Source organism: Lutra lutra, chromosome 7 (genome assembly GCF_902655055.1).
Source record: "Lutra lutra chromosome 7, mLutLut1.2, whole genome shotgun sequence".
Taxonomy (NCBI): Eukaryota; Metazoa; Chordata; class Mammalia; order Carnivora; family Mustelidae; genus Lutra; species Lutra lutra.
In genome coordinates this window covers 52,873,568-52,901,074 of record NC_062284.1, presented here as the reverse complement: position 1 = coordinate 52,901,074, position 27,507 = coordinate 52,873,568, and the positions used below count along the sequence as shown (strand labels likewise).

Here is a 27,507-nt window from a genome sequence, read left to right as displayed (position 1 = left end):
CCCAGGGGAATTCTACCAAACATTTAAAGAAGAATTAATTCCTATTCTCCTGAAACTGTTCCAAAAATTAGAAATGGAAGGAAAACTTCCAAACTCATTTTTTGAGGCCAGCATCACCTTGATCCCAAAACCAGACAGGATCCCATAAAAAAAAGAGAATTACAGACCAATATCCTTGATGAACACAGATGTGAAAATTCTCACCAAAATACTGGCCAATAGGATCCAACAGTACATTAAAAGGATTATTCACCACGACCAAGTGGGATTTATTCCAGGGCTGCAAGGTTGGTTCAACATCCGCAAATCAATCAATGTGATACATTACATTAATAAAAGAAAGAACAAGAACCATATGATACTCTCAATAGATGCTGAAAGAGCATTTGACAAAGTGCAGCATCCCTTCCTGATTAAAACTCTTCAAAGTGTAGGGATGGAGGGCACATACCTCAATATTATCAAAGCCATCTATGAAAAACCCACTGCAAATATCATTCTCAATGGAGAAAAACTGAAAGCTTTTCTGCTAAGGTCAGGAACACGGCAAGGATGTCCGTTATCACCACTGCTATTCAACATAGTACTAGAAGTCCTAGCCTCAGCAATCAGACAACAAAAAGAAATTAAAGGCATCCAAATTGTCAAAGAAGAAGTCAAACTATCACTCTTCGTAGATGATATGATATTATATGTGGAAAACCCAAAAGGCTCCACTCCCAAACTGCTAGAACTTGTACAGGAATTCAGTAAAGTGTCAGGATATAAAATCAATGCACAGAAAGCAGTTGCATTTCTTTACATTAACAACAAGACAGAAGAAAGAGAAATTAAGGTGTGAATCCCATTTACAATTGCACTCAAAACCATAAGATACCTAGGAATAAACCTAACCAAAGAGGCAAAGAATCTATACTCAGAAAACTATAAAGTACTCATGAAAGACATTGAGGAAGACACAAAGAAATGGAAAAATGTTCCATGCTCCTGGATTGGAAGAACACATATTGTGAAAATGTCTATCCTACCTAAAGCAATCTACACATTTAATGCAATCCATATCAAAATCCCATCCATTTTTTTCAGAGAAATAGAACAAACAATCCTGATATTTATATGGAATCAGAAAAGACCTCAAATAGCCAAAGGAATATTGAAAAAGGAAGCCAAAGTTGGTGGTATCACAATTCCAGACTTCAAGCTCTATTACAAAGCTGTCATCATCAAGACAGTATGGTGCTGGCACAAAAACAGACACATAGATCAATGCAACAGAATAGAGAGCCCCAGAAATAGACCCTCAACTCTATGGCCAACTAATCTTCGACAAAGCAGGAAGGAATGTCCAATGGAAAAAAGACAGCCTCTTCAACAAATGGTGCTGGGAAAATTGGACAGCCACATGCAGAAAAATGAAATCGGATCATTTCCTTACACCACACACGAAAATAGACTCAAAATGGATGAAGGACCTCAATGTGAGAAAGGAATCCATCAAAATCCTTGAGGAGAGCACCGGCAGCAACCTCTTTGACCTCAACCGCAGCAACTTCTTCCTAGGAACATCACCAAAGCCAAGGGAAGCAAGGGCAAAAATGAACTATTGGGATTTCATCAAGATCAAAAGCTTTTGCACAGCCAAGGAAACAGTTAACAAAACCAAAAGACAACTGACAGAATGGGAGAAGATATTTGCAAATAACATATCAGATAAAGGGCTAGTATCCAAAATCTCTAAAGAGCTTAGCAAACTCAACACCCAAAGAACAAATAATCCAATCAAGAAATGGGCAGAGGATATGAACAGACATTTCTGCAAAGAAGACATCTAAATGGCCAACAGACACATGAAAAAATGCTCCACATCACTCGGCATCAGAGAAATACAAATCAAAAACCACAATGAGATACCACCTCACACCAGTCAGAATGGCTAAAATTAACACTTCAAAAATGACAGATGCTGGCGAGGATGCGGAGAGAAGGGAACCCTCCTACACTGTTGGTGGGAATGTAAGCTGGTACAACCACTCTGGAAAACAGTGTGGAGGTTCCTCAAAAAACTGAAAATAGAGCTACCCTATGACCCAGCGATTGCACTACTGGGTATATATCCTAAAGATACAAACGTGGTGCTCCGAAGGGGCACGTGCACCCGAATGTTTATAGCAGCAATGTCCACAATAGCCAAACTATGGAAAGAACCTAGATGTCCATCAACAGATGAATGGATAAAGAAGATGTGGTATATATACACAATGGAATACTATGCAGCCATCAAAAGAAATGAAATCTTGCCATTTGTGACAACGTGGATGGAACTAGAGGGTATTATGCTTAGCAAAATAAGTCAGTTGGAGAAAGACAACTATCATATGATCTCCCTGATATGAGGAAGTAGAGATGCAATGTGGAGGTTTGGGGAGTAGGAAATGAAAAAATGAAAGAAGGTGGAATTGGGAGGGAGACAAACCATAAAAGACTCAATCTCAAAAAACAGACCGAGGGTTGCTGGGAGGAGGGGGGATGGGAGAGGGTGGTGGGGATATGGACATTGGGGAGGGTATGTGCTATGATGAGTGCTGTGAAATGTGTAAACCTGGCGATTTACAGACATGTGCCCCTGGGGATAAAAATACATTATATGTTTATTAAAAAAAATTAAAATAAAAAAAAATAAAAAATAAAAAAATTTTTAACCAAGGAGGTAAAAGATTCAAAGAAATTAATGAAAGACATTGAAGAAGAAACAAATAAATGGAAAAATATCTTGTGTTCGTGGATTGGAAGAATGAAAAAAATGTTTCATAGCTCTTTCATAGGTGTGAAACACTTTAAAAATTCTATAATTATTAATTTTATACTTCTACAGATCCAATGCAATACATATCAAAATTTCAATGTCATTTTTTCACCAAAATACAAAAAAGAATCCTAAAATTTGTCAGACAAAAGACCCTAAATGGCTAAAACAATCCTAAGAAAGAAGAACAAACCTGGAGATACCACGCTTCCTAATTTCAAACTTTATTACAAAAAGCTATAGTGATCAAAATAGTGTGGTACTGGCATAAAAACAGACACATATGTCAGTGAAATAGAATCAAGATCCCATAACAAATCCCTATATATACATTCACACTCAAAAGAAGTGGGTGGGGCACCTGGGTGGCTCAGTTGGTTAAGTGTCTGGCTCTTGATTTCAGCTTAGATCATGATCTCAGGGTCATGAGGTCAAGCCCCGTGTCTGGCTCTGTACTCTGCCTGGAGCCTGCTTGTCCCTCTCCCTCCCCCTTTATCTCTCACCCTGCTTGTGTGGGCATGCACACACATTCTCTCTCAAATAAATAAAATCTTAGAAAAAAAAAAAAAAGAAATAAGATTACATCAAACTCAAAACTCTCAAAACTGCTGCACAGCAGAAGAAACTACTTACAGAATGGGAGAAAATATTTTCAAATAATCTATATTATAAAAGGTTAGTATCCAAAATATATAAAGAACTCCTATAACTCAGTAGCAAAACAAATAATCCAATCAAAATGAGTAAAGGAATGAATAGACAAAACATACAATGTTTTGTTCCCAAAACATACAAATGGCCAACAATAAGTACATGCAAAGTTGCTCGGTAATTATCAGGGAAATGAAATCAGGTAGTACCATGTACCTGTTAGAATGGCTATTATAAAAAAACAAGGGATAACAAGTGTTGGCAAGGATGGAAACTTTGTGCAATGTTGGTAGAAAGATAAATTTGTGCAGCCACTGTAGAAAACCGTCTGGAGTTTCCTCAAAGAATTAAAAATAGAAGTACCATATGGTCCAACAATCTCACTTCTGGGCATATTCTTGAAGGAAATGAAATCACTGTGTTAAGGAGATAGCTGTACTCCTATGTTCATTGCAGGGTTGTTTACAATAGCCAACACATGGAAACAACCTTAGTGTCCACTGATGGATGTATGGATAAAAAAGCTCTGATACACACACATGCACACACACAGTGGAATATTATTCAGCCATAAAAAGAAGGAAATCCTGCCTTTTTCAGTAGTATGGATGCACCTTGAGGGCATGATGCTAAGTGGAATAAGTCAGGCAGAGAAAGACAAATACTGTACATTCTTTCTTATATGTGGAATTTTGAAAAGCCAAACTCATAGAAACTGTAGAACAGTGTTTGCCAAGGAGCAAAGGGTAGGAAAATGGGAAGATATTGTCCAAAGGGTACAAACTTCCAGTTATAAGATGGATAAGTTCTGGGAGTTTAAAGTATAGCATAGTAACAGTAGCTAACAATTCTGTATTATATACAGAAAATTGTTGAGTGTAAATTTTAAATGTTACCACCATATACATAATAGTAACTATTGAGGTATTGGTGATGTTTATTGTGATAATTTTATAATGTATGTGTGTATCAAATCATGCTGTACACATTTTTTAAATTTTTATTTATTTTTTACATGATGTACGCTTTAAACTTAGAGAGTATCATATGCCAATATCTCAGTAAATCTGGAAAAAAGATATTTATAGGCATTTTTACAAAGAGATTCTAGAATGATTGGTGAATTATAACACTGGTTAATATTCAACAGGCCATATCTGGAGTTATCTGTTCTTTTGGACAGAAATTATATACATCTCTATTGAGCAAAAATCTATGAGGAAAATGGGAACGTCACTAAGTCTGTATCCTTTAATCAATACTTAGGTGAATTAAGTATATTCTCCTGGATAATCCGCAAGTGCCCTTTGCCATCATGTAATGTTGAAAGGATAAACACCAAACTTTTTGCCTCAAAGTTTTATACTTCTGCATGTTTGCTGTCCTTTTAATTTTTCTTCTTTATGAATTGTCAATTCATTCTTTTTTGTCTTCTACTGGTTCTACTATATTTGGTTTACTAGAGTAGAAGACAGTATATGTCTGTAATGGTTAATTTATATTCTTATTTAAAATGTATTTTATTTTAATGTTTTTCATATTTAATATATGTAAAATCCAAGAAAATTGTATTTTGGGTCTTATTTTGAATGCAATAATCTTAATGTACTTAATTATGTATCCTTGTATTAACAGTTTTTGCATGAGTTATCTTGTAGTATTCAAATTTGCGGCACTCTGACAATTCTTTTAGTTGATTCTCTATTGTTTCTCCTGAAAGTAAAGGGTTTGTTCACACATCTCTCCATCTCCATCTCTATGTCTCTTGTCCTAATCTGTTTCTACTCCACGTGTTCATATCTTCCTCCATTATTCTAAGTCTTTCATATTTACTCATGCTTGTTGCTCTTAATTGTTGTTTGGACCTTTGAACACACAGAGACTGAGTTGACAAAATGTGTCAAGATTTCTAAGTTCTACAATTTTTTTTTCATAAAAGTTTTGGAGTTTTTTCCATTTAAAAATTAGAAAATGCATCTTTTATTAGATATTTTCCTGGGTCATATCCTAAAATAAAGATAGAAAGTATGTAAGAAATAGAACAGTGGAGTTTTACTTTTTATAAGAAAATTCTACACCTCTTTCCTCTATCCCTTGTAATCCTATGTGGCAGTTCCCTTGGCCTGATGATCTCAGTTTGAAAATCCTGGAACTCTGTTCATCACTTGGTTACAGCCTTCTGCTGTAATTAGATGTCTTTCTCAAAACAACAGAGTTTTATTTAGCTCCTTGCCCTGGGGAGGGTGGGTGGAAGGATATGGGCAATGCTTATACACAGGAGCAAATTCAGTTGGTGGAACTTCTCTGACTCCTTGGTTATGCTGCCACCCGAGATCTTTTGATAGATTAGGTAGGTGGTCTAGTGAAGAGGAACTGAGGGCTTGGTGGACCATCTTCTATCAGAAGAAAAATGTCCTTCACAGATTCCTATGCTTCCAGAAAGGAAAGATATAATAAAATGAGCAGGAACAGAAATTATATAGGAAAGAAGTGTGGGACAACTATATAGAGAAAGGCATATGAAAGAAAGTAAAGTTGATTTTTTTCTAGTTTTTTTTTTTTGAGAAATAATTGACATACATTGCTATAAGTTGAAGGTATACAGTATGATGGATTGATTTACATATATTATGAAATGATTACCACAATAGGTTTAATTAACACCGATAATCTTATAGATTAAATAAAAAGAAAAGAGAAAAAAAATTCTTGTGATGAGAACTCTTAGGCTTAACTCTCAACAACTTTTTTATATATCATATAGCAGCATTAACCATAGTCCTAATGTTGTAGTGAAGTTGATTTTTAGTGGGAGTCCAGTCTTGAGAATCAGGATAGGGGAGAGAAATAGAGTAAAAGAGTTACCACAAGGTTACAATTACTGTCCCTGCACTTAAGATCTCTGATCTGTATTCTGTTATCTCCATCTGTCAGCTCAACTTTGGCTTCACTTGCTGCATTGTCCAGTATGTAATTTGGTCAAACAATTTTAGTGTGACCTAAAAATTCCAGGGATGTCTGTCTCTTTCTATCTTTTAAGGGAATATATTTATTTTTTAAATAAAGTTTCTAATTTTAATTCCATATAGTTAACAGTGTTAGGTTAGTTTTAGGTGCAGTGATTTGACAATTCTATACATTGCTCAGTGCTCATTGTGATAAGTGTACTCTTAAACCCCTTCACCTATTTTACCCATTCCCCAATCATCTCTGCTCTCATAACCATCAGTTCTCTGTTTAAAGTCAAAATGATACATGCACCCCTACGGTTATTGCAGCATTAAATACAATAGCCGTATTATGGAAGCAGCCCAAGTGTTTATCGATACATGAATGGATTAAGAAGATGTGGAATATTATTCAGCCACAAAAAGAATAAACCTTGCCATTTGTAACAACACAGGATGGATCTAAAAAGTATAATGGTAAGCAAAATAAGTCCGAGAAAGACAAATACCGTGCAGTTTCACTCATGTGGAATTTAAGAAACAAAACAAGTGAACAAAGGATTTCTGTCTCTTTTGATACTCTATTCTGCTTAATGTGCCAAACAAATGTGCTACTCTAAAATTCTTAATATAAGTCCCTGAACATTTCTGAATGGTGTCACAAAAAGATTCCATCTAGCTTTTGACTAAGTTCATGATACCCGTCTTCAATAAGACTGTCACAGTTGCTAGGAAAATGTAACTATTTTTGTAGATTTCTGGTACTCTATAAATTTTCTACACATAGCATATTGCCTTATTTTCCTACTCCCACCCCAAAACTTTCCCCCTGTATTATTGAAATTGTCATTTCCTGATTTTGCTTTCTCTACTTTAACACCATCTGTTACCTCCCTAAAATCTTGATTTTTCTCTCTGCTGTTTCACTTTCTCTCTCTTAAATGGCACCAATGATATTCAGCCCTAAATCTATGCCTTTTACTTAGTCTTGCTAATTTTGATCACTCTTTATCATGTGAAAGTAGGCCATTGCTTAATTCTTCGACATTCCTTTTTCCCTGCTTTTTGTACTTTGAAGCAGGGCTTTTAAAAGGCAGATAATATGTAAAAATAGTAGTAATAGTAATATAATAATGATGATGACAAATAATATGTGTTTGTTCTTTTTTGGCTACGTATGTTTCCTCCATTAGCTCTTTATATGTTATCCTTTAAGTAAATCTTTGTTTCTCATGACTTCAAATTTTGGATGCCTCCTAAATTTTTCTCTCTAGGTGGGAAATTACTTGTCTGTCAATTACTATGGCTTTTTATGAATAAATGGTCCCCTGACTTGGTGATTCTTTTTTTTTTTTTAAGATTTTATTTATTTGTGAGAGCACACACTTGCAGGAGTGGGTGGGGAGGAGGAGGGAGAGCAGAGGGAGAGGGACAAATAGACTCCCTGCTGAGCAGGAATCCAGCAGGGCTGGATCCCAGAACCCTGACATCATGGCCTGAGCCAAAGTCAGACACCTAAGTGACTGAGCCATTCAGGCACCCCTGGTGAGTCTTTTACTAGCACCAAAACGTTGGTAGATTTTGTTTTTTTCCCATTCTAATCAGCATTCAGCTTTCTCCCTTCCCTGTAACTTGTAGCAATCATATGTAGGTTTAAGTTTGGGTGTGCCACTGGTAGCTATAAAATCTTGTGTAAGTTAATTTATGTATATATTAAATGTTTATGTGGGTGGGATGGAATATTCTTCTGAGTAAAATGGAATTCTTTTTTTTTCCAGATTTATTGAAATAATAATTGACATATAACATTGAGTCAGCTTAAGGTGTACATTTTTTTTGCATTCTTGCTCAAAGTTCATAACAGGAATAATTGTTTTAGATCATGAACAGATATCCATATTTGCATATGTCAGAACAGCACTGGATTTAGAATCAGAAAGTCTGGTTTTTGATTTCAGACTAAAGTTACTATGTTTTTAGGTAAGTTACTAACTTCTCTGATTTTGAGATTTTGCATCTATATATGAAAATAATTCTATCAGGTATATCTACCCTGCAGGTAATCACAAGGATCAAACATACGAGAGTATTTAGTAAATATGTGCCATAAAAATAATGTATGATTTTCTAGATCTAAGATTCCACCATTAAATACTTTAGAAACTTCTGGAGTATGGTGAAAAAAAATCTGTATTTTCTTTTTTGACTTTAACAAGGGCATGGAAGATATTACTAATTATATCATGAAGCCTGGAAAATAGAAACTGTTTTAATTCCCTGCTATACTGGCTGCTATTGGAACTATTGCTCCCCCCAGCCCTTTCTTTTCCTTTTACATGCTTCTTCTTGTTTTCTAAAACTTCATGAAGTTAAACCATGGACCATTGTAAGTCTTGAGATGAGGCTTCCATACTCCTCAACAGGAAGTTTATAGCAAGAATACCAGGCATTCTCTTGGGAGTGATTGGGAAATGTGTTAATGCTTAGTTTTGAATTTGGAGACTTGCTTTGTGCATGCTGACTTCATAGAAAAAGATGGTAGACTAGAAAAACTAGAACTGTGAAAAATTATGGACCAGAGAAAGTGGCTTTATTTCAGAGAAGTATTAACTATATTTTAGGAAACACAGGAGCCAGATGAAGTGGTCCTTTTCCTTCTCAAACTTACATGTATTTAAGGAGGGAAAATCTATAAATTTGAAACCATTGAGGAATTATGATTAGTAAAAACTGATTGCTCTAAATAAGCAATCAGTTATTATCTCTTTTTAGAAAGCTTTCGTCTCCCCTCTCAACTTACTAAACTTCTACAGTTGTTTTCTCAAAACTCATAAGACCTTTCTCCTTCATGAAGTTGTCTCTGAATTTCCTGGAATCTTGTGTATCCTTCCTGGCCAAGAGTGGACATCTGGTATGTCTCCTGTGGTTCTGCATATTGTGGTTTATTTATATATGGATAATTATTTTTCAATTAAAATTTAAGTTTCCTGACTTTTAGGAATAAGAGAAGAGATACATATGAAGTAGAGTTACTAGGAGAATTTTCATGGAGGAAATGGGATTTTGATTTACCTTTGAGGGATCAGTAGTGATTGGAAATGTTCTATATTCCACTCTTCTATCCATAACCACTAGCTAGATGAGGCTATTGAGCACCTGAAATGTGACTAGTACAACTAAGGAAATAGATTTTAGTTTCATTTAATAACCATATGTAACTAGTGGCTTTGATTTTGGGCTGAGTAGATCCAGGTTTGCATGTCTCCTCCCAACTTTATGATTTTTCTCGCATGTGGAATCTGAAGCCATATGTGGACTAGAAAACCCAGATTCTCTGTCTATTACTAGTTGTTTGTTCCTCACTAGACTACTGTTTTCTCCTTTTAAAAAAATATTTTATTTTTATTTATTTGAGAGAGAAAGAGGGAGAGAGAGAGAGAACCAGCAGGGGATGGCAGAGGGAGAAGCAGACTCTGAGTAGAGAGCCCTATGTGATGCGGGGCTTGATCCCAGGACCTTGGGATTATGACCTGAGCTGAAGGTAGACACTTAGCGAACTGAGCCACCCAGGTGCCCCTGTTTTCTCATTTGCAAGTGATTAATTTGAAGTAGGTAATCACTCATGAGATTTGTGAGATAATATTTTTATGACTGATTTCACTCATCATGTACAACTGAGATGAATGTATATGTGCATATATAAATACACATAATAAAAGACAAAGCTTTGGGATCCATTTTTTTTTTTCTATTTCTGGGTTTCTCTTGCCCTTTCCTTTCAGTTCCGGGTGTGAGGCTTTTTGTGCATTTATGTACCTTTATTTACCAGCCCTTTACTTTTTATTCTGCAACCTATCTCCTCAGATCACTGTACCTTTTAGTAGCATTTCTAAATATTATGGGAACAAGAGGGTTTGAGACACACAAAACAGAACTGTTGGACCTACAGGCAAGAGAATATATCTTCCATGGGGTAACATTGTATCCTTTGCAAAAAAAAAAAAACCAAACAAACTGGGTAATAACTAGAGAGAGTCATGTGGTCACCCAGAATTAGGCTAGGGAATAGTCAGACTTGTCATTGGATCCCAGAGACTTGAGGATTTGAAGCAGAGAGATGAGATAAGAGGGATAAAAGGGGCTAAGGCTGATGATGGGATAGGAGAGAGTCAATAGTTACATGGCAATTACACCGTTAGTGTGCATTTCTTCATCCCCAGCAAATTCCAAAAGCTTAGGGCTCCAATAGCTATAACCAAGGCTCACAAACTTCAGAGATTTTGAAGAATCTGGACAGATAAACTGGCTTCCTTAACTTCCCATAATACCCCCTTCATTCTTGTACTTCTGGTCATGTCCTGGCTGCTAACCATCCTACTAGGTACTTATACTTTCTGGGTGCCCATGCAAATACTCTGTGCCATTAATATCTAATCTATGCTTGCCTCAATCCTGTCATACTCTTGAATAACCTCTGTACCCTATGCCTGGTTCTCTTACGCTCACTGTTACCCTGTGGGCATTGTGTGAATTGCAAATATGATTATAGATAGTGGTATAAGTATGACTATAAGAGACATATTATGTGCCTGAGATTAACAAGGGAAAGAAATGAGACAACTTGAATGGCTGAAGAATTTTCTATGAACAATTAAAAGAGTACCAGTGAAGTCTGGCAAATGCCATCTTTCTTACCTCCTCTTTCTTTTTCTCATTGTTTTTTACTATACTACCTTCCCTACCCCTCCCAATCCTTGCTATGTGCATGTAAAATGTTTTCATATTTGCTTCATTTTCTCTTTTATAGATGAATAGCCCTGGAAGCCATGGTGTTAGGGATGTTGCATATGTAAGTGATGCAACTGCTTTAGGTGATACCAGGTAAAATGCTTATTTAATAATGGCCCTGTGAGGGAATTGAGGGGATATTCTTCACAGTGTTAATATCCTTGAATAATTAATCATTGTAATATAGAACTTTATTAACATTCTTATTTTAGATTCCTTTTTATTTTCTTTTATCTGGAAACATTCTAGCTGATAAAGTAATGGATGGCATGAATCATTCTGTGGTGTCAGAGTTTGTGTTCCTGGGACTCGCCAACTCCTGGGAGATCCAACTTATTCTCTTTGTTTTCTCCTCCATGTTTTATGTGGCAAGCATGTTGGGAAACTCCCTCATCATCTTCACTGTGGCTTCTGACCCTCACTTGCACTCCCCCATGTACTTTCTGTTGGCCAACCTCTCCTTCATTGACCTGGGGGTTTCTTCTGTCATTTCTCCCAAGATGATTTATGATCTTTTTAGAAAGCGTAAAGTCATCTCCTTTGGTGGCTGTATCACTCAAATCTTCTTTCTTCACGTCATTGGTGGTGTGGAGATGGTGCTGCTCATTGCCATGGCTTTTGACAGATATGTTGCCATATGTAAGCCTCTGCACTATTTGACTATTATGAACCTAAAAATGTGTATTTTGCTTCTGGTCGCTGCATGGGTAATTGGCTTGATCCACTCTGCGATTCAACTGCTTTTTGTTATAAAATTGCCATTCTGTGGCCCTAATTTATTAGACAGCTTTTACTGTGACTTCCCTCGGTTCCTCAAACTTGCCTGCACAGATACCTACAGTTTAGAGTTCATGGTCATAGCCAACAGTGGGTTTATATCTCTGGGATCATTCTTCATATTGATTGTCTCCTACAGCTTTATCCTGATCACTGTTTGGAAACACTCCTCAAGAGGCTCATCCAAGGCCCTTTCCACTTTGTCAACTCATGTCATGGTGGTGATTTTGTTCTTTGGTCCTTGCATCTTTGTGTATATCTGGCCTCACCCCACATCACACTTAGACAAATTTCTTGCTGTTTTTGATGCAGTTCTTACTCCCTTTTTAAATTCAGTCATCTATACATTTAGGAACAAAGAAATGAAAGTGGCAATGAAGAAAGTATGTAGTCAATTTATTGCTTATAGAAGGATTTCGTAAATGACAAAAGTATTAGGGAGTTTCCTTACTGACTTGAGATAACGTTAAATTTCTATGGTTTCAGTATCAGTTTTCAGGTATCTTATTACTGTTTAGGTGTTCCAGATGAAAATAGTATGGTTCTTTAAGAATCTTAACTGAGAAATTGTGTTGCTGCCTCTGGTTGGAGGAAGTGTGTGGTGTGATAAAAAGTATCTTCCAGAGAAGGGCAATTGTTTGTCTCTCAGGAGACATTACCTTGATGAATTTACTATGGTCTAGAATTCAAAATTGAATCTCGTCAATATCCAAGTGGGTTATATAAGGGAATGCTTGCTATTGACACTAAATATTTTGGCACTGATACAAATATATGTATATCAAGATGGCAGTCTATCAATTTGCTGTTAAAAATTAGTAAAGTGGTCTGAACTGTCATGAAAACCTAACTTACTGTTTGATTATAGGGAAATTTCTGAGAAGTCAGGTGATGAAAAGGACATTAATGAGTAGGGAATCAGAGTAGGAGGAGTTAGATGGATTATTCAAATATTTAATCATGTCAGATTTTGATGACATAGGATCCTTAGACCAGACCACCTTTCTGGCTGGTCTCACAAGACTTAACTTTTGACTTTTGTTTGTACTATGTTTCAGGTTGTCTAACCCCTGTGTTCTTTAAGATTCATTCTTACTTTCATTTGTAAATAGCCAGTTTCTTCCTTTTTCTTCTGATGTCACAATACTATTCCCGTTGCATTTACATGATTTGAGTCATTACAAGCTAAATTTTAGTTTGGAAGGCTTTATATATGTGATTGTATTCTCTTCTCTCAGAATGTGGGATTTATGTACACAGATTTAGAAATTCCAGTTCCTATCCATTTCAATAAAGAGGAACCAAGGCTCCTTCTCAGCGGTGTAGTGCAAATAACTCTTTAACCGTATATATCCTTACACATACTCCATACATCTTAACCAGTTTATCAATATTCCTATTGTCTTATAAATGGTTATTATTTACCTCATATTGTATCTCACTTGTTAATTTATATACTTCTTTTGATTTCCATTGTTCTTATATAATTCATTCATTTTTTTGAGCCCTCTGTTGGACACTTGGAAAACCAATACATATATTACCAGTTTACTTGCTACCACTTATGCTCAATTTCCCTAAAATTTATTTGGAAGCCATGTTTTTAAAATGGAAATTCCACTCAGTTTTCTCTTTCACTGATTAAATAACATTTAATAGCTCCAGCAGGGATTCCCAGATTCCTCACTGTTTACATGATTACATAGATTTAGAAAATGGCCTACCCCTCCTAGTCTTTTGTCTTTCTGCTTTTTTCTCAGGTCTGTATCTATTAGCAGATACATTCTTCAACTTCGTAGTGCCAAAAGGTTTTCTGTATCATCTACTTTTAAAGGTCATTCTTTTTACTCTGAAGAAACAACTACTTTTAGTGGACATCTAGTCTGTTGTTTGCTCAAATCAGCAACTTCCTTCTCTTGTAAATGTAGCTTTTTCTTGCAGTAACCATGTAGTATGATTATGAACATAATAGGTAAATCCTACTTCTTTAACCCCAACTATTGGTCAGAGGTTGGGCTTCTGAACCAGTCATAATGCACATCTCTTAGCCACAGTTAAAGGGTATAGTTATGAGCCTCTGACCAAGATGGGCCGAATCTGAGCTTTTCCCCAGGGATTTGAGAATAGAGTGAAACCAAACTAAATCCCTTTTGGAGCTGTATTTGTAGAAACTTCTGGCAATCATATTTCCTGCTGTCAAAAATCAAGTCTGGGATACTGAAAAAAGTTATGTGGGAGAAGATGTAAGTTTTAAAGACAGAAGCTTGGTAATCAGTTTCTTGGTTCCAGCTGCCTTGAGCATTTAGCTTCATTCTTGCCCTCCAATTAGTTTGGTTACCAGCTGAGTGAATAAATGGTACATTACATTATACATTATACATTAACCCTCTTGCTTAAGTCCATTTAAGGTGCAGTTCTGTCATTTATAATCAAAAGAATACTGATAAACACATCTCTGGTTCTAGGAATATTTTATTTTCCATTACTTCTAATGTGGACTCCTTTATGTTTTATTATTTATTTAAGAAAATATTATTTTTCTTTAATAAAATAAAATTCTTCTAATAAAGAAAAATGTATGTGTAAATTAGAGATGATAAAATAGAAACCATCCATAAAATCACCATGTAGAGATAATTAGTAGTAATATCTTGGTATACTTATTTCTAGTGTTTTTCTATATCTAAATAACATATATTTACAAAATAGGGATTTAATGGTCTCTGCATTTTTATCCTTTTTGATGATTATTATATGCTGAGAAGTTATTCACATTATTGAATATTGGGGTACAAAATAAAATTATTTTGTAATAATATTAATTATTTAATAATTTAGTATTGCATTACACGACTGTATCATATTTGTTATTCCTCCAGCATTGGCCAATTAGATTATCTTTAAATTTTTACTCTGTCTTGAAAATCTTGCATATATATTGTCTATATTTCAGATTTCTTCCTATATTTATAGATTGATATATTTGGAGTTAATAGGGGATCATAATCTTTTAAACTCTTTATTCACATTATCATTTCCCCCCAAAGATTTTTACCTGCTAAGAAGTATATCCACTTTAGTACCCCTCCCAAAGTACTGAATATGACCATTTATTAAAAATATTTGCCAGTTTAAGAGACAAAAAAGATAAAATCTTTTTCTGGACTTCTTCAATTTATGTATGCTTGTAATTTTTCAAATATTGTAATTTACCTGAACTCTTTGAATTACATGTGTCAGGAATTCAGTCAAAACTAGTTTAAAAGAACTAAAAAAAAAAAAAAGGATAGTTTTAGTCTTGCAAAAGGAAAAAGATCTAGAGATGTTTTACAACAATGTTAATGCATTTAACACTCGAACCATACACCTAAAACTGCTTAAGGTGGCAAATTTTAAGACCATATTAATAAAAAAAGATATTTTATTTTTAAAGATTTTATTTATTTGAGTGGGAGAGAGAGAGAGAGAGAGCTTGAACACATGAGTGGAAGGAGGGGCAGAGGGAGAAGCAGACCCCCTGCTGAGTGGGGAACCCAAATTAGGGTTTGTTCCCAGGACCCTGAGATAATGACCTGAGCCAAAGGCAGACACTAAACCAACTGAGCCACCAAGGCACTCCAGATAAAAAAGGAATTGAGGAATTTGATAAAAAAGGAATTGTGAGGTAGACTGGGGGGTTGTGAGGGGTAGGGAAGGAAAAAAATGCAACAAGATAGGATCGGGAGGGAGATAAACCATAAGAGACTCTTAATCTCACAAAACAAACTGAGGGTTGCTGGGGGGGGTTGCCTAGGGAGAGGGTGGTTGGGTTATGGACATTGGGGAGGATATGTGCTACGGTGAGTGCTGTGAAATGTGTAAGCCTGATGATTCACAGACCTGTACTCCTGGGGCAAATAATATATTATATTTAATAAAAATAATTAAAAAAGAAAGGAATTTATTGACTCAGGTTATTGGTATGTCCAAGAGTGGCATCAGCCACATGGACTCCAGGGGTTCACTCAATTTTACACTCTCAGATTTTCTCTCTCATTCACTCCCTTTCTCTTGCTGCTCTCTCTCTTTCTTTCTCTCTTCCCTCTCTCTTTTAACTCTGTCTCTGTACCTTAATCTCATTTTCTTTTTGTATGGTGTTGGGAGAAAGGAGAGGCTGCAAATAACTCCCAAGTTTAAGTCATTCCAGCAGAGCAACCTCATAGAAGAGGGAAAAGTTTTCTTTCTCAGCTCTGTATTAAAACCCAGTGAAAGGATCCTAACTGGCATTGTTTTGATTGATTCTAACTGTGATGGGTCTTCCATAGGCTGGGTCTGGATCACATGCCCACCCCAGTGTGTAGGGGCCAACATATTCTGGCCGAGATCCTCCAAAGAACTACATGAATTTGAGGAGGAGCATTTCCCAAATGGAGGAGATGGGGAGCAACCATCAGTGAAAGGGAAAAAGTGATTTAGGGCAGGCAAAAAATAGTCGCATATTTTTTCTTATTTGAAGTAGAGTGTTTGCTGAGATGTTCTTCCTCCCCATCTTCATATATAGAATATTAGTTCTGTCAGTTTCACATATATGTTGAGGACATTAACTCCTTTGTTATCATATTTGTGTTCAAAATATTTCCCCCAATTTGTTGTTTTCTTTTTAATTTTAGCTATCATATTCTGCAACATGAAAGTAATGATTTCCATCACCCCAACTTCATGGAGTTTTAAAATTGTGGCTTTATAGTATAGTTTTATTCTTTATTATGACTAAGTTTTATTCTTGGTCCTTTTCCATTCTAATGCCTAAAGAATATCCGTGAACATGTATGTCTTTCTTTTTTTTTTTTAAGATTTTATTTATTTATTTGACAAGAGATACAGCAAGAGAGTGAACATAAGCAGGGGGAGTGGGAGAGGGAGAAGCAGGCTTCCCACCGAGCAGGGAGCCCAATGTGGGGCTCGATCCCAGGACCCTGGGATCATGACCTGAGCCGAAGGCAGATGCATAATGACTGAGCCATCCACGTGCCCCTGAACATGTGTTTCTAAAATATTTTATCCACCTGAAAATTATTTTTAGTGGAAATAATAGAAGAGGATCTAAATTTCTCAAATTTGCTTTTTAATTTTCTTCATACCATTTGGTGAATAATCATTTCTCTTCTGATCTGTAATCATTTTCTATCACACTATTATATAAAACATAGTCCTGTCTCTTCTGAGATCCCAGATTCATATGTAATATATCTTCCGGTGTCTTTCATACATCCTTTGACTGAATAAATGCAAAATGAGCCTTATGATCATCACTTAAAACTGTGTCTTCTTCCACTGTTAATCTATCCAGTCATGAAAACAAGAAACCCAGGAGTGCATCTCATCCTCTCCCTTACCTTTTCCCTACACTCCCCTTTTCAATTTTTCATTTATGCAGCAAATACCAAGTGCCAGCCATTATTGCAGGCTTTTGGAATAGCTCAGTTAAAAAATATATGTATTTAACATATATATATAAAATATTATATATAATATATATATTTTTTATATGTGTATATAAAATTCCTAACATTGTGGAGCTATCTAGACAATAAATAATAAGCCAAATAAACAAGTACTATAGTAAGTTAAATAGAAATAAGTGCACTACCAGTATAATAGAAGAGGTTAAGGTGAATCTGAAACTCCAGAGATTTGGGAAGTGAGTTGCACTTCTGAATAGGGTAGTCAGGGTGTAGGCATCCTTGGGAAGTGGATTTTATATATATATATATATATATATATATATATATATATATATAAATGTGTATATATATATGTCAGTGGATTAATATATTTAGTGGATATATAAATATTATAATATTAATATAATAAAATAACAATATATTTTAATGTATTTTATTATAATTGTATATAATATATTATATATTTTATATATAATATGTACTAATATATTTATATTATATATTAATATACCAATATATTATATATTATATTTTATTATATATTTTTATTATACATATTATATATAATATATGAAATATATAATATTATAATATTAAAATATTATATATATAATAATCCACTGACTTTTTTATGTCAGTGGATTATTAATTAAATATCAGGGAGAAGAGCATCCCAGGCCAAGAGGATAGTCAGTACAAAGGTCTAACGTGCTTCATTGTATTCAAGAAACAGCAAGAAGGCGTGTGACTTTGTCAGTATAAGAGGGAAAATAGTAGGAGACTATTCATGGAGGTAAAGTGGGGCCAAGTCATACAGGATTCTGTAAATCATTGTAACATATTTGCCTTTTACTCTGGGAAAGGGGGATCATTGGAGGATTCTGAATAGAGAGGTGACATGGTATCATTTACATTTAAAATTAACTTTGGGGGCGCCTGGGTGGCTCAGTGGGTTAAGCCACTGCCTTCGGCTCGGGTCATGATCTCAGGGTCCTGGGATCGAGCCCCGCGTCGGGCTCTCTGCTCAGCAGGGAGCCTGCTTCCTCCTCTCTCTCTGCCTGCCTCTCTGCCTGCTTGTGATCTCTCTCTGTCAAATAAATAAATAAAATCTTTAAAAAAAATAAAATTAACTTTGGGGCATCTAGGTGGCTCAGTCCATTGAGGATCTGATTCTTGATCTCAGGTCTTGATCTCAGGGTTTTGAGTTCAAGCCCTGCACTGAAAATTGAATTTTTTTAAAGTAAATTGAAAAAAAAAAAAAAAGGAAAAGTAAAATTAACTTTATGTCTAGTGTCTTGCTAAGAATAGTCTAGGAAAAGTGGTACAATGGTCTAAGTAGCGGTAAGTTACTACTGTGTTGCAGTTTAAGGGAAGATTAAGGGAACTTGTGGTTTGGGTAGCAATGCAAATAGTAAGAAATGATGAGATTTTGAAGGGTTAGCTAACAAAATTTGCCATTTAATGGATATCGAATTTTAGAGAAGTGATTCCCAAGTTTTTTGACATAAGCAGTTGGAGAGATGGATTTGTAATCACTTAAGATGAAGGAGGAGGTTAGAGGAGCCTGGATGGCTCAGTGGGTTAAGCCTCTGCTTTCGGCTCAGGTCATGATCTCAGGGTCCTGGGATCAAGCCCCGCATCGGGCCCTCTGCTCAGTAGAAAGCCTGCTTCTCCCCCCCCGCCCTCTCTCTGCCTGCCTCTCTGCCTACTTGTGATCTCTGTCTGTCAAATAAATAAATAAAATATTTAAAAAAAATAAAGAAATAAAATAAAATAAAATAATTAAAAAAAATAGATGAAGGAGGAGGTTAAAGTAGGAGCTCAGTTGTGTGCACGTTTCATTGAAGATGCTTTCTGGATATCCAAGTGGAAATGTAAAGTAGGTATTTGGATAAGTGAGCCTGATATACAGGTTAGAAGTATGAGCAAGACATTGATACATTTATTTATTTATTTTTATTTATTTATTTATTATTATTATTAAAAATTTATTTATTTTTATGATTAATTTGATTGCTTTATTTTTAACTAATTATTTAAATTTAATGGTTCATCACTTCCATAAACACCCAGTGCTCATCGTAACAAGTGCCCTCCTTAATACCTATCACCCATTTATCCATTCCACACCACCCACCTCCTTCCATCAACCTTCAGTTTTTTCTCATCATTAATAGTCTCTTCTGGTTTGCTTCCCTCTCTTTTTTCCATTTTCCTTCCCCTGTGTTCCTCTGTTTTTTTTTAAATTCCACATATGAATGAAATCCTATGGTATATCTCTTTCTGAACTGACTGATTTCACTTAGTATAATACAGTCTAGCTTCAGCCATGTTGTTGCAAATGGCAAGATTTCATTGTTTCTGATGGCTGAGTAACATTTCATTGTGTGTGTGTGTTTGTATGTATGTCACTTTTTTTTTTTTTTTTAAGATTTTTGTTTATTTGAGAGAGAGTGAGAGAGAACGTGAGGGGGCAGGGTGCAGAGGGAGAAGGAGACTCTTCACTGAGCAGGGAGCCAGACACAGGATTCAATCCGAGGACCCTGGCATCATGACCTGAGCTAAAGGCAGATGCTTAACAAACTGAGCCACCTACGCACCCCTATATCACTTTTTCTTTTTCTATTCACCAGTCAATGGGCATTTGGGCTTTCCCCATAGTTTGGTTGATAATGCTATATTGGGGGGCATGTACTACCCCTTTGAATCTGTATTTTTGTACACTTTGGGTAAATACCTAGTAATGCAATTGCTGGGTCATAGGGTAGTTCTATTTTTAATTTTTTAAGGAAACTCCATACTGTTTTCCTGAGTGGCTGCACCAGTTTGCATTCCCACCAATAGTGCAAAAGGGCTCCTCTTTATCCACATTCTCATCAACATCTGTTGTTTCCTGGGTTCTTAATTTTAGCCATTCTAGTAGGTGTAAGGGGGTATCTCATCATGATTTTGATTTGTATATCCCTGATGATGAGTGATGTTGAACATCTTTTCATATGCCTATTAGCCATCTGTATGTCTTTGGAAAAATGTCTATTCATGTCCTCTGCCCATTTCATAACTGGATTATTTGGTTTTGGGGTATTTAGTTTGATAAGTTCTTTATAGATTTTGGATACTAACCTTTTATCTGATATGTCATTTGCAAATATCTTCTCCCGTTCTGTAGGTTGCCTTGTAGTTTTCTTGATTGATTCTTTCATTGTGCAGAAGTTTTTTATCCTGATGAAGTCTCAATAGTTCATTTTTGCTTTTGTTTCCCTTGCCACTGGTGACATGTCTAGTAAGAAGTTGCTGTAGCTGAGGTCAAAGAGGTTGCTGCCTGTGTTCTCCTCAAGGATTTTGATGGATTCCTGTTTCATTTAGGTCTTTCATTCATTTTGAATTTATTTTTGTGTGTGATATAAGAAAGTGGTCCAGTTTCATTATTCTGCATGTTGCTGTCCAGTTTTCCTAACACCATTTGTTGAAGAGACTGTCTTTTTTCCATTGGATATCCTTTCCTGCTTTGTCAAAGATTAATTGACCATATTGTTGTGGGTCCATTTATGGATTTTCTATTCTTTCCACTGATCTATGTGTCTGTTTTTGTACCAGTACCTTACTTTCTGGTTGAGTGCTTTGTAGTCATCTTTGTAATATAGTCAAGCTTTGTAATGTGGCTTGAAGTCTGGAATCGCGATGCCTCCAGCATAGCTGTTCTTTTTCAGGATTGCTGTGGCTATTCAGGGTCCTTGTGTCTGGTTCCATACAAATTTTAGGATTGTTTGTCTTAGCTCTGTGAAAACTCTGTGAAAAAAAAAAAGCTCCCTTTATTTTGATAGGGACTGCATTAAATATGCAGATTGCTTTGGATAGTGTAGACATTTTAACAATGCTTTTTCTTCTAATCCATGAGCATGGAATATTTTTTCATTTCTTTGTATCCTTTTTAATTTCTTTTGTAAGCATTCCATAGTCTTCAGAGTACAGAAACTTTGATTTGGTTTACTCCTAGGTATGTTATTGTTTTTGGTGTAATTGTAAATGGGTTGGATTCCTTGATCTCTTTTCCTGCTGCTTTGTTATTGCTCTATAGAAATGCAACTGATTTCTGCACATTGATTTTGTATCCTGCAACTTTGCTAAATTCATGTATTAGTTCTAGAATTTTTTTTTTTGTAGAGTCTTTTGGGTTTTCTTTGTAGAGTATGATGTCATTTGCAAATAGTTTCAGTTTGATTTCTTTCTTGCTAGTTGGATGCCTTTTATTTATTTTTGTTGTCTGATTGCTGAGGCTAACTTCCAGTATTTTGTTAAATAGTAATGGTGAGAGTGGACATCCCTGTCTTATTCCTGACTATAGAGGAAAACCTCTCTGGTTTTCCCCATTGAGGATGATATTAGCTGATACACAGATGTTATTTAAAGGCAAGGTACTAGATGAGAAAACCTGGAGCATGAATATAGATAGAAAAGGCATGAGCCCTGGTATTCTTAAAAAATCAAGAGATCAGAGAGTAAATAACAATTAATGGAGACTAAGGAAGAGCCACCAGTGACTTAGTAGGAAAACCAGGATTGTATGGTACCTGAGAAGCCAAATGAAGAAAATGTACATGAATATTGGAGTAGATGATGGTTAAAAGATGAGGACTGAGACTTGATCATTAGATTTTGATACAGAGGTCATGAGAGAATTGAAAGAATTTAGTGGAGGTTGTGTGGGCAAATTTTGTTTGGAGTGAATTTGAAAGGAAATACCGGAAAGGAATTGGACCAAGAGAGTAGAGGCAACTCTTTTGAGGAATTTTGTTGCAAAGGTATTTAGAGTAATTAAACAGTAGCCAGAAGGGAAAGTTGGATCAAGAGATTTTAGTAAGATGGGAGATATAATACATGGTGAAAGCTGAGTGGAACAGTACAATAGAGAAGGAAGCACAGATGATGTAGAAGAGAGAGAGGGGGGAAAGCTGGAGTGGTTCTTGAGTGCACATGAAGGAAGGGTTATAATGAATGAGGTTTGGTGAGAGCCTTGTCACTTTGTTATAGAGGGAAGACAAGAGGACATACTTCTTTTCTGGTCTCTTAAGCTAGAATTCTATATCTATTTTCAAAAGTGATGTGGCTGCTAATTTTCTTTGTTGTGGTGGTGTTCTTGCCTGGTACTTCGATTTTGCCTTATAAAATAGGTGGGTAACATTGTATCTTTATCCTGTACTTTGACAAAATTTGTGTCAAAGAAGAATGTTGAAGAAAAGAACAAGAATGAATTTTGTAGTTTTGGGTTCAAAGATGAAACTAAGTTTTATTAGATATATAATCTAGTTTAATACATAAATTGAAGTCATGCATATAATAATAGTGCTTACTCTACTATGCTGTTCTAAGGATTCAATAAAATAATATGCAAAATATTGATTTCCAAAAGCACTTTATTTTCACACTTGAAAATATTCTTTCTTTTTAAAAAAACTCAAAATATTCTGTCAAGACTTTAAAAATACTTCTCTGTATTTTTACATTTCTAAGATGGAATATGTACTATTGAAATGATCATAAAATGGTTAAAAATGCAAAAGTCCACTTTATATTTTTCAGTGGAATGCATATTCAGTTACAGTAAAATAAAGACTCCAAATTGTTCTAGAATATGGCAAAGAGTCTCTTTCTCAGAAAACTACAAACTCTTATTTCTTCTCATGAATAGCCTCTCTGCTTAGCTATACTGGGAAAACTAAAATGATCATAGGTGATAATTCCTCAGGTCAGATGATCTCAGTCTGGCAGTCCCAGATCTCAGCAGCATCACTTGGTCACTTCCCTCTCGGGCTGTAATTAGCTTTCACTCTTACTGACTGTGATATTGTTTTTATAAAGCTCTTTGTGTATGTCTGTAATGATTCTGAATAGGATCTGATTGGGGGACCAAGTCTAAATCTTTAGTGATGCTGATCTCTTAGTTCCCTTCACAAAACCGGTAGGTGAGGGGGTAAGAATGGTAAGAAAATCAGAGAACAAAGGTTTCTCCAATCTAGGGGTAGAGATGGTTTTGGTAATGCGATGAAGATTTTCTGAGGTCAGATCCATTCTATTACAGCAGTCTCTTAATTGGGCTTCTTTTCTTGCTTAATCTTTCCTTCCAGCCTTTCTGTCACACTGGCAAATGAATAATCTTCCTCCAGCACTGGTCTCATGCATTAATTTTTTGCTCTAAGTCTTTATTCCCTTTTATTTATTAATAGTACTTATTACTCCACCATCTGAAGTTAGAGCCTTAGGTCAGATAAAACTGATCTCAGCTTTCCTTCTCATCTTATTTTCTACTGTTCTTTAAACATTTTCCATTCTCTGGGCAACCTGCACTCTTCACTATTATCTCAGAGTATCTTGAACTTAACTGATTTCTATATTGCAGTATCTGCTTGAAATGATTCTTTAGACTCTCTTTATGTATTATAATATTACTATTTATAAAAGTTCTGCTCAGTGTTGCATTTTCCATTTCATCTTTCTGATCACCACATTGGTGGCTTTCTCCTGCTCTTAGTAACTCAGGTGTTACTAAGTCTATGGCATTCATCTTACTATGATTGTTGATAGTGACTTAAGATGTGAGGTAGGCATTGTCTTTGCAAGCAACTAGCAAAAACAGATACTAAGTAAGTACATTTTAATTAGTGAAATAATTAAATAAGAAGGCACAGTTGAGTAGTAATAAACAGAACTAGGACTACCTTGGCCTGAGTTGTCATCTGCATCCATAACTGATTTGTTGACATACGTAAATTCTCCTTGTATTTTCCATTTGTACAGAGTTAGCAACAGTTACAGCTAAAGAGGCTAAATGGATCTTGGAAAAGGGAGATAGGGAGCAAATTATTTCCTGAAAGGCAGGTATTTGTGGGTTTGCCTCCTTTTTTTAGAGAAGTTTATGTAAATTTTTATCTGGATGAGCACACCTTGGGAAATCCCATGAAGAACCTCACCCCCATGCAGGTGCAAATGACCAGTATTATCTGAGGTGCTCAAGAAAGGCTTCAGAATAGTTTTTGTGAGAATTTATTTATAACTTTGGCTCTAGGGAGGTTGTGGAAATGGCACAGCCCTTCTTATTATTTGTCAGGACATAGACTTCTCACAAATCAAGCCCCGAGAAGTGTCTCCACTTAGGAGCGAAAAAATTATTCTATAGGAAATAACCCTAATGAAGACTTCCAAGCTATTAGACACCAGCATAGACATGAAAACCTAAACTGAAACCAGTTCTTAATTATCTCAAAATAATGGATTCAAAATTCAAAAATTTTTAAGACTTGGAACTCAGAACTAGGACATAGAGCTAGTTGGTCCTTACTACTTATTAGGTACCACTTACTGTGCCCTTACAATATGGTAGGTACTGCATTAGGTACATGTTACATTATATCATCGTATCACCTAAGTCTCACCATGCCCTGCAAGGGAGGTGTTGTTATCTCCTTTTGTAAATGAGGAAACTGAGGCTTGGAGAGGTTAGGTAACTTTCCCATGCTCATATAGCACGTTGTAGTGGAGTCTGATTTGAAAACAGATATCACAGACTTCAGAGCCCAAGCTATACACAGCACTTTTATGGCCCTCCAAGTTAGAGTAACACTTAAAACCATTGGGTAATTTTCATTTGCATTGCGTTATAAAAAGCAGTCTTTCCATTCATTATCATATGTGATAGTCACAGGAAATTGAGCCTGCTGGGTATACTGAAGGAGTTTGCCTTCTCAAATTCATTCACTTATTCAGAGGTGGGAATTGGATCTTCCTATTTAATTTTATCTGAACTCTTCTGAACTTACCCCCTCTCTCCTTGTATGGTCTCTTTTCCTTTCATTATCATAGTGTGTGTGTGTGTGTGTGTGTGTTTAAGTAGGCTCCACACCTAGTGTGGGGCCCAACTCATGACCCTGAGATTAAGACCTGAGCTGAGATCGAGAGTCAGATGCTTAACTGACTGAGCCACCCAGGCCCTGCAGTATGTGTCTTTTCTAATTTCTCCTTTCCTTGTGTCTTTCTCTCTTTTCATATTGCTTTCTATTTCCTCTCTTCCCTGTTTTTTTCTACCTCTCAGATTATTGCCAAGCTTCATGAAATTGAGTGTTAGGTGTAGGTTTGCTTCCATCTGCAAGCAAGGTATATGTTGTAGAGGTTGGAGTGCCTCTGAATAGAGACTATTAGTTATGGTTATTATGAGTTTTGATATAAGAGATAAGAAATATTCTTCTATGTGTGTGGGATCTATTTCAAAGATGGTAGAGAAACAGTGTTGGAATCACTGGTTCCTGAGTGTGGAGTGGTTATTAACCAACATTTCATTCTGGAAATAGTTACTAACTTTTACACTTAGGAACTTTGGGCAATACAAATAAAACTTTTAAGACATTAGTTAATAGCAAAAGACTACAGTTTGTAGATTAAGGTGTTTCCCAGTCATATTTAAGAGGACACACCATGGGACACCTGGGTGGCTCAGGTGGTTAAATATTGTACTTTTGATTTTGGCTCAGCCTATAATCTTGGGTCCCTGAGATCAAGGCCTATGTCAGGCTTGCACTCAGTGACGTGTTTGCTTGTCCTTTCCCCTTCCCTTTCTTGCTTTCTCTCTCTCTCTCTCAAATAAATAATTAATAAAATCTTAAAAAAAAAAGGGACACATTATATTCCATCATCTACCTGAAATCCTTGACCTTACTGGATAATGTTGGTCCTTCCTCTGAATTTCTTTCTTTTTTTTTTTTCCTCACACATTGAGCAAATAATTTTCTCTACTGTTTGTATGGCATATACTGTATACTACCTTATTTGTAGTTATTATGTGTGCAGTTTATGTCTTTCCAATGGGTTTATTGAGTTGGTGACTTATAGAAATGAGAAAAACAAAATAAAAAAACAACAAAAAAAACCCCTGACCATAATGTACTGGAACTTCAAGGGAAGCTTTATTAAAATAATTGAGAACATTTATTTGGCTTTTGAGGACAGCAAGCTATAAAGAGGCAGAAATGATGGTGTGGTGTGATAAATATTTTTTCAAATATTGTATGACTCTTGTGTTCTTCCAAATGAGCACTAAAATGAGTAGAGTGAGCACTCAAAGTGCGGCAGCAATAAATGATATGGTATTTGCCTTTCAAAAGATCTCATTTCTATATACCATTTACTTATAACATTTAATTGGTCACTTTGTTGTTGTAGCATGTAGTTATTGTCATGCAAAATAGTGCAAATAATAGGTGGTTTGTGTAAATGCTGGTATTTGGTGTCAATTTTTACTCAGAAAATCACATTTTTAATTTTGATTTTTTACTCTTCTTTCTTAGGTTATATTCTACAGGAACAGTAGTTTCTGGATCAAGAATCCAGAGACCTGGATTCTGATCCCCAGAATTGGAGATCAACCTTCCTTTCTGCTGACTATAAGCAATTCAGTTTACATTTTTGAATCTCAGGTTTTTCATCTGAATAATGGTCAATCTGGGATAGGCTGTCCCTTAGATAGAAATATTGGTATGACTTCACTAGGTGAGTATGCTTTCCACATAGAGTTTCAATGTTGCATCCTCACTTGCTGAGTATTTCTGACCATCAGCCCAGTGCTTCTGTCAAGTCACCCACACATATTTATTCCACCGGTCATCTGTCCCTCACACAATGGCAACATAGGTGGTTCGTTTTTCTCCAGCCCAGGCTCAGAGATTTTTGGCTGAAGAGCTTCAGAGCTATAGTAAGTGTGTATCTTGAGACTATGGACTGTAGACTCAGGAGGTGACAGCAAAATCATTTGATTCAGTTACGTGTAGAGAGACTCAGCTTTGTATTGGCGAGCTAGAATTGGGGTTAGATCAGCGAGTGCTTTTTTAAGTTTTGGGGCAGAGGGATGTTTTAGGAGAGATGAGAGTATCAACTGTATTTTTTTTTTTTTTTTGATAAGATTCTTCAAATTCCTGGAGCTGTGTCTGCAAAAGAAGAATGTCAGTAAGCCTGTATTACATTCCAGCACCTGCTAAAGGAATAAAATTTCAGCAGCTATTTTCAGGGCTTACCCTCTACTGGGGAATTCATTATGATGGGTATTTGGACA

General features: G+C 35.8%; 1 protein-coding gene across 2 annotated transcripts; it reads left to right on the top strand.

Annotated features, from left to right (window-relative positions):
- Positions 1-11,450: 11,450 nt before the first annotated feature.
- Positions 11,451-18,633, top strand: LOC125104887 (olfactory receptor 4F3/4F16/4F29-like). Of its 2 annotated transcripts, XM_047737790.1 has the most exons (2): positions 11,451-12,357; positions 18,617-18,633. In XM_047737790.1, the coding sequence occupies exons 1-2, from the start codon at positions 11,451-11,453 to the stop codon at positions 18,631-18,633; spliced, it is 924 nt and encodes a 307-aa protein (XP_047593746.1). The 2 variants fall into 2 exon arrangements, with proteins under 2 accessions (XP_047593746.1, XP_047593745.1); XM_047737789.1 differs by lacking the exon at positions 18,617-18,633 and having other exon boundaries at positions 11,451-12,389.
- The last annotated feature ends 8,874 nt before the right edge of the window (positions 18,634-27,507 follow it).

Coding starts and splice junctions, on each gene's coding strand:
- LOC125104887 (XM_047737789.1), top strand. CDS start 11,451: ATGGATGGCATGAATCATTCTGTGGTGTCAGAGTTTGTGTTCCTGGGA.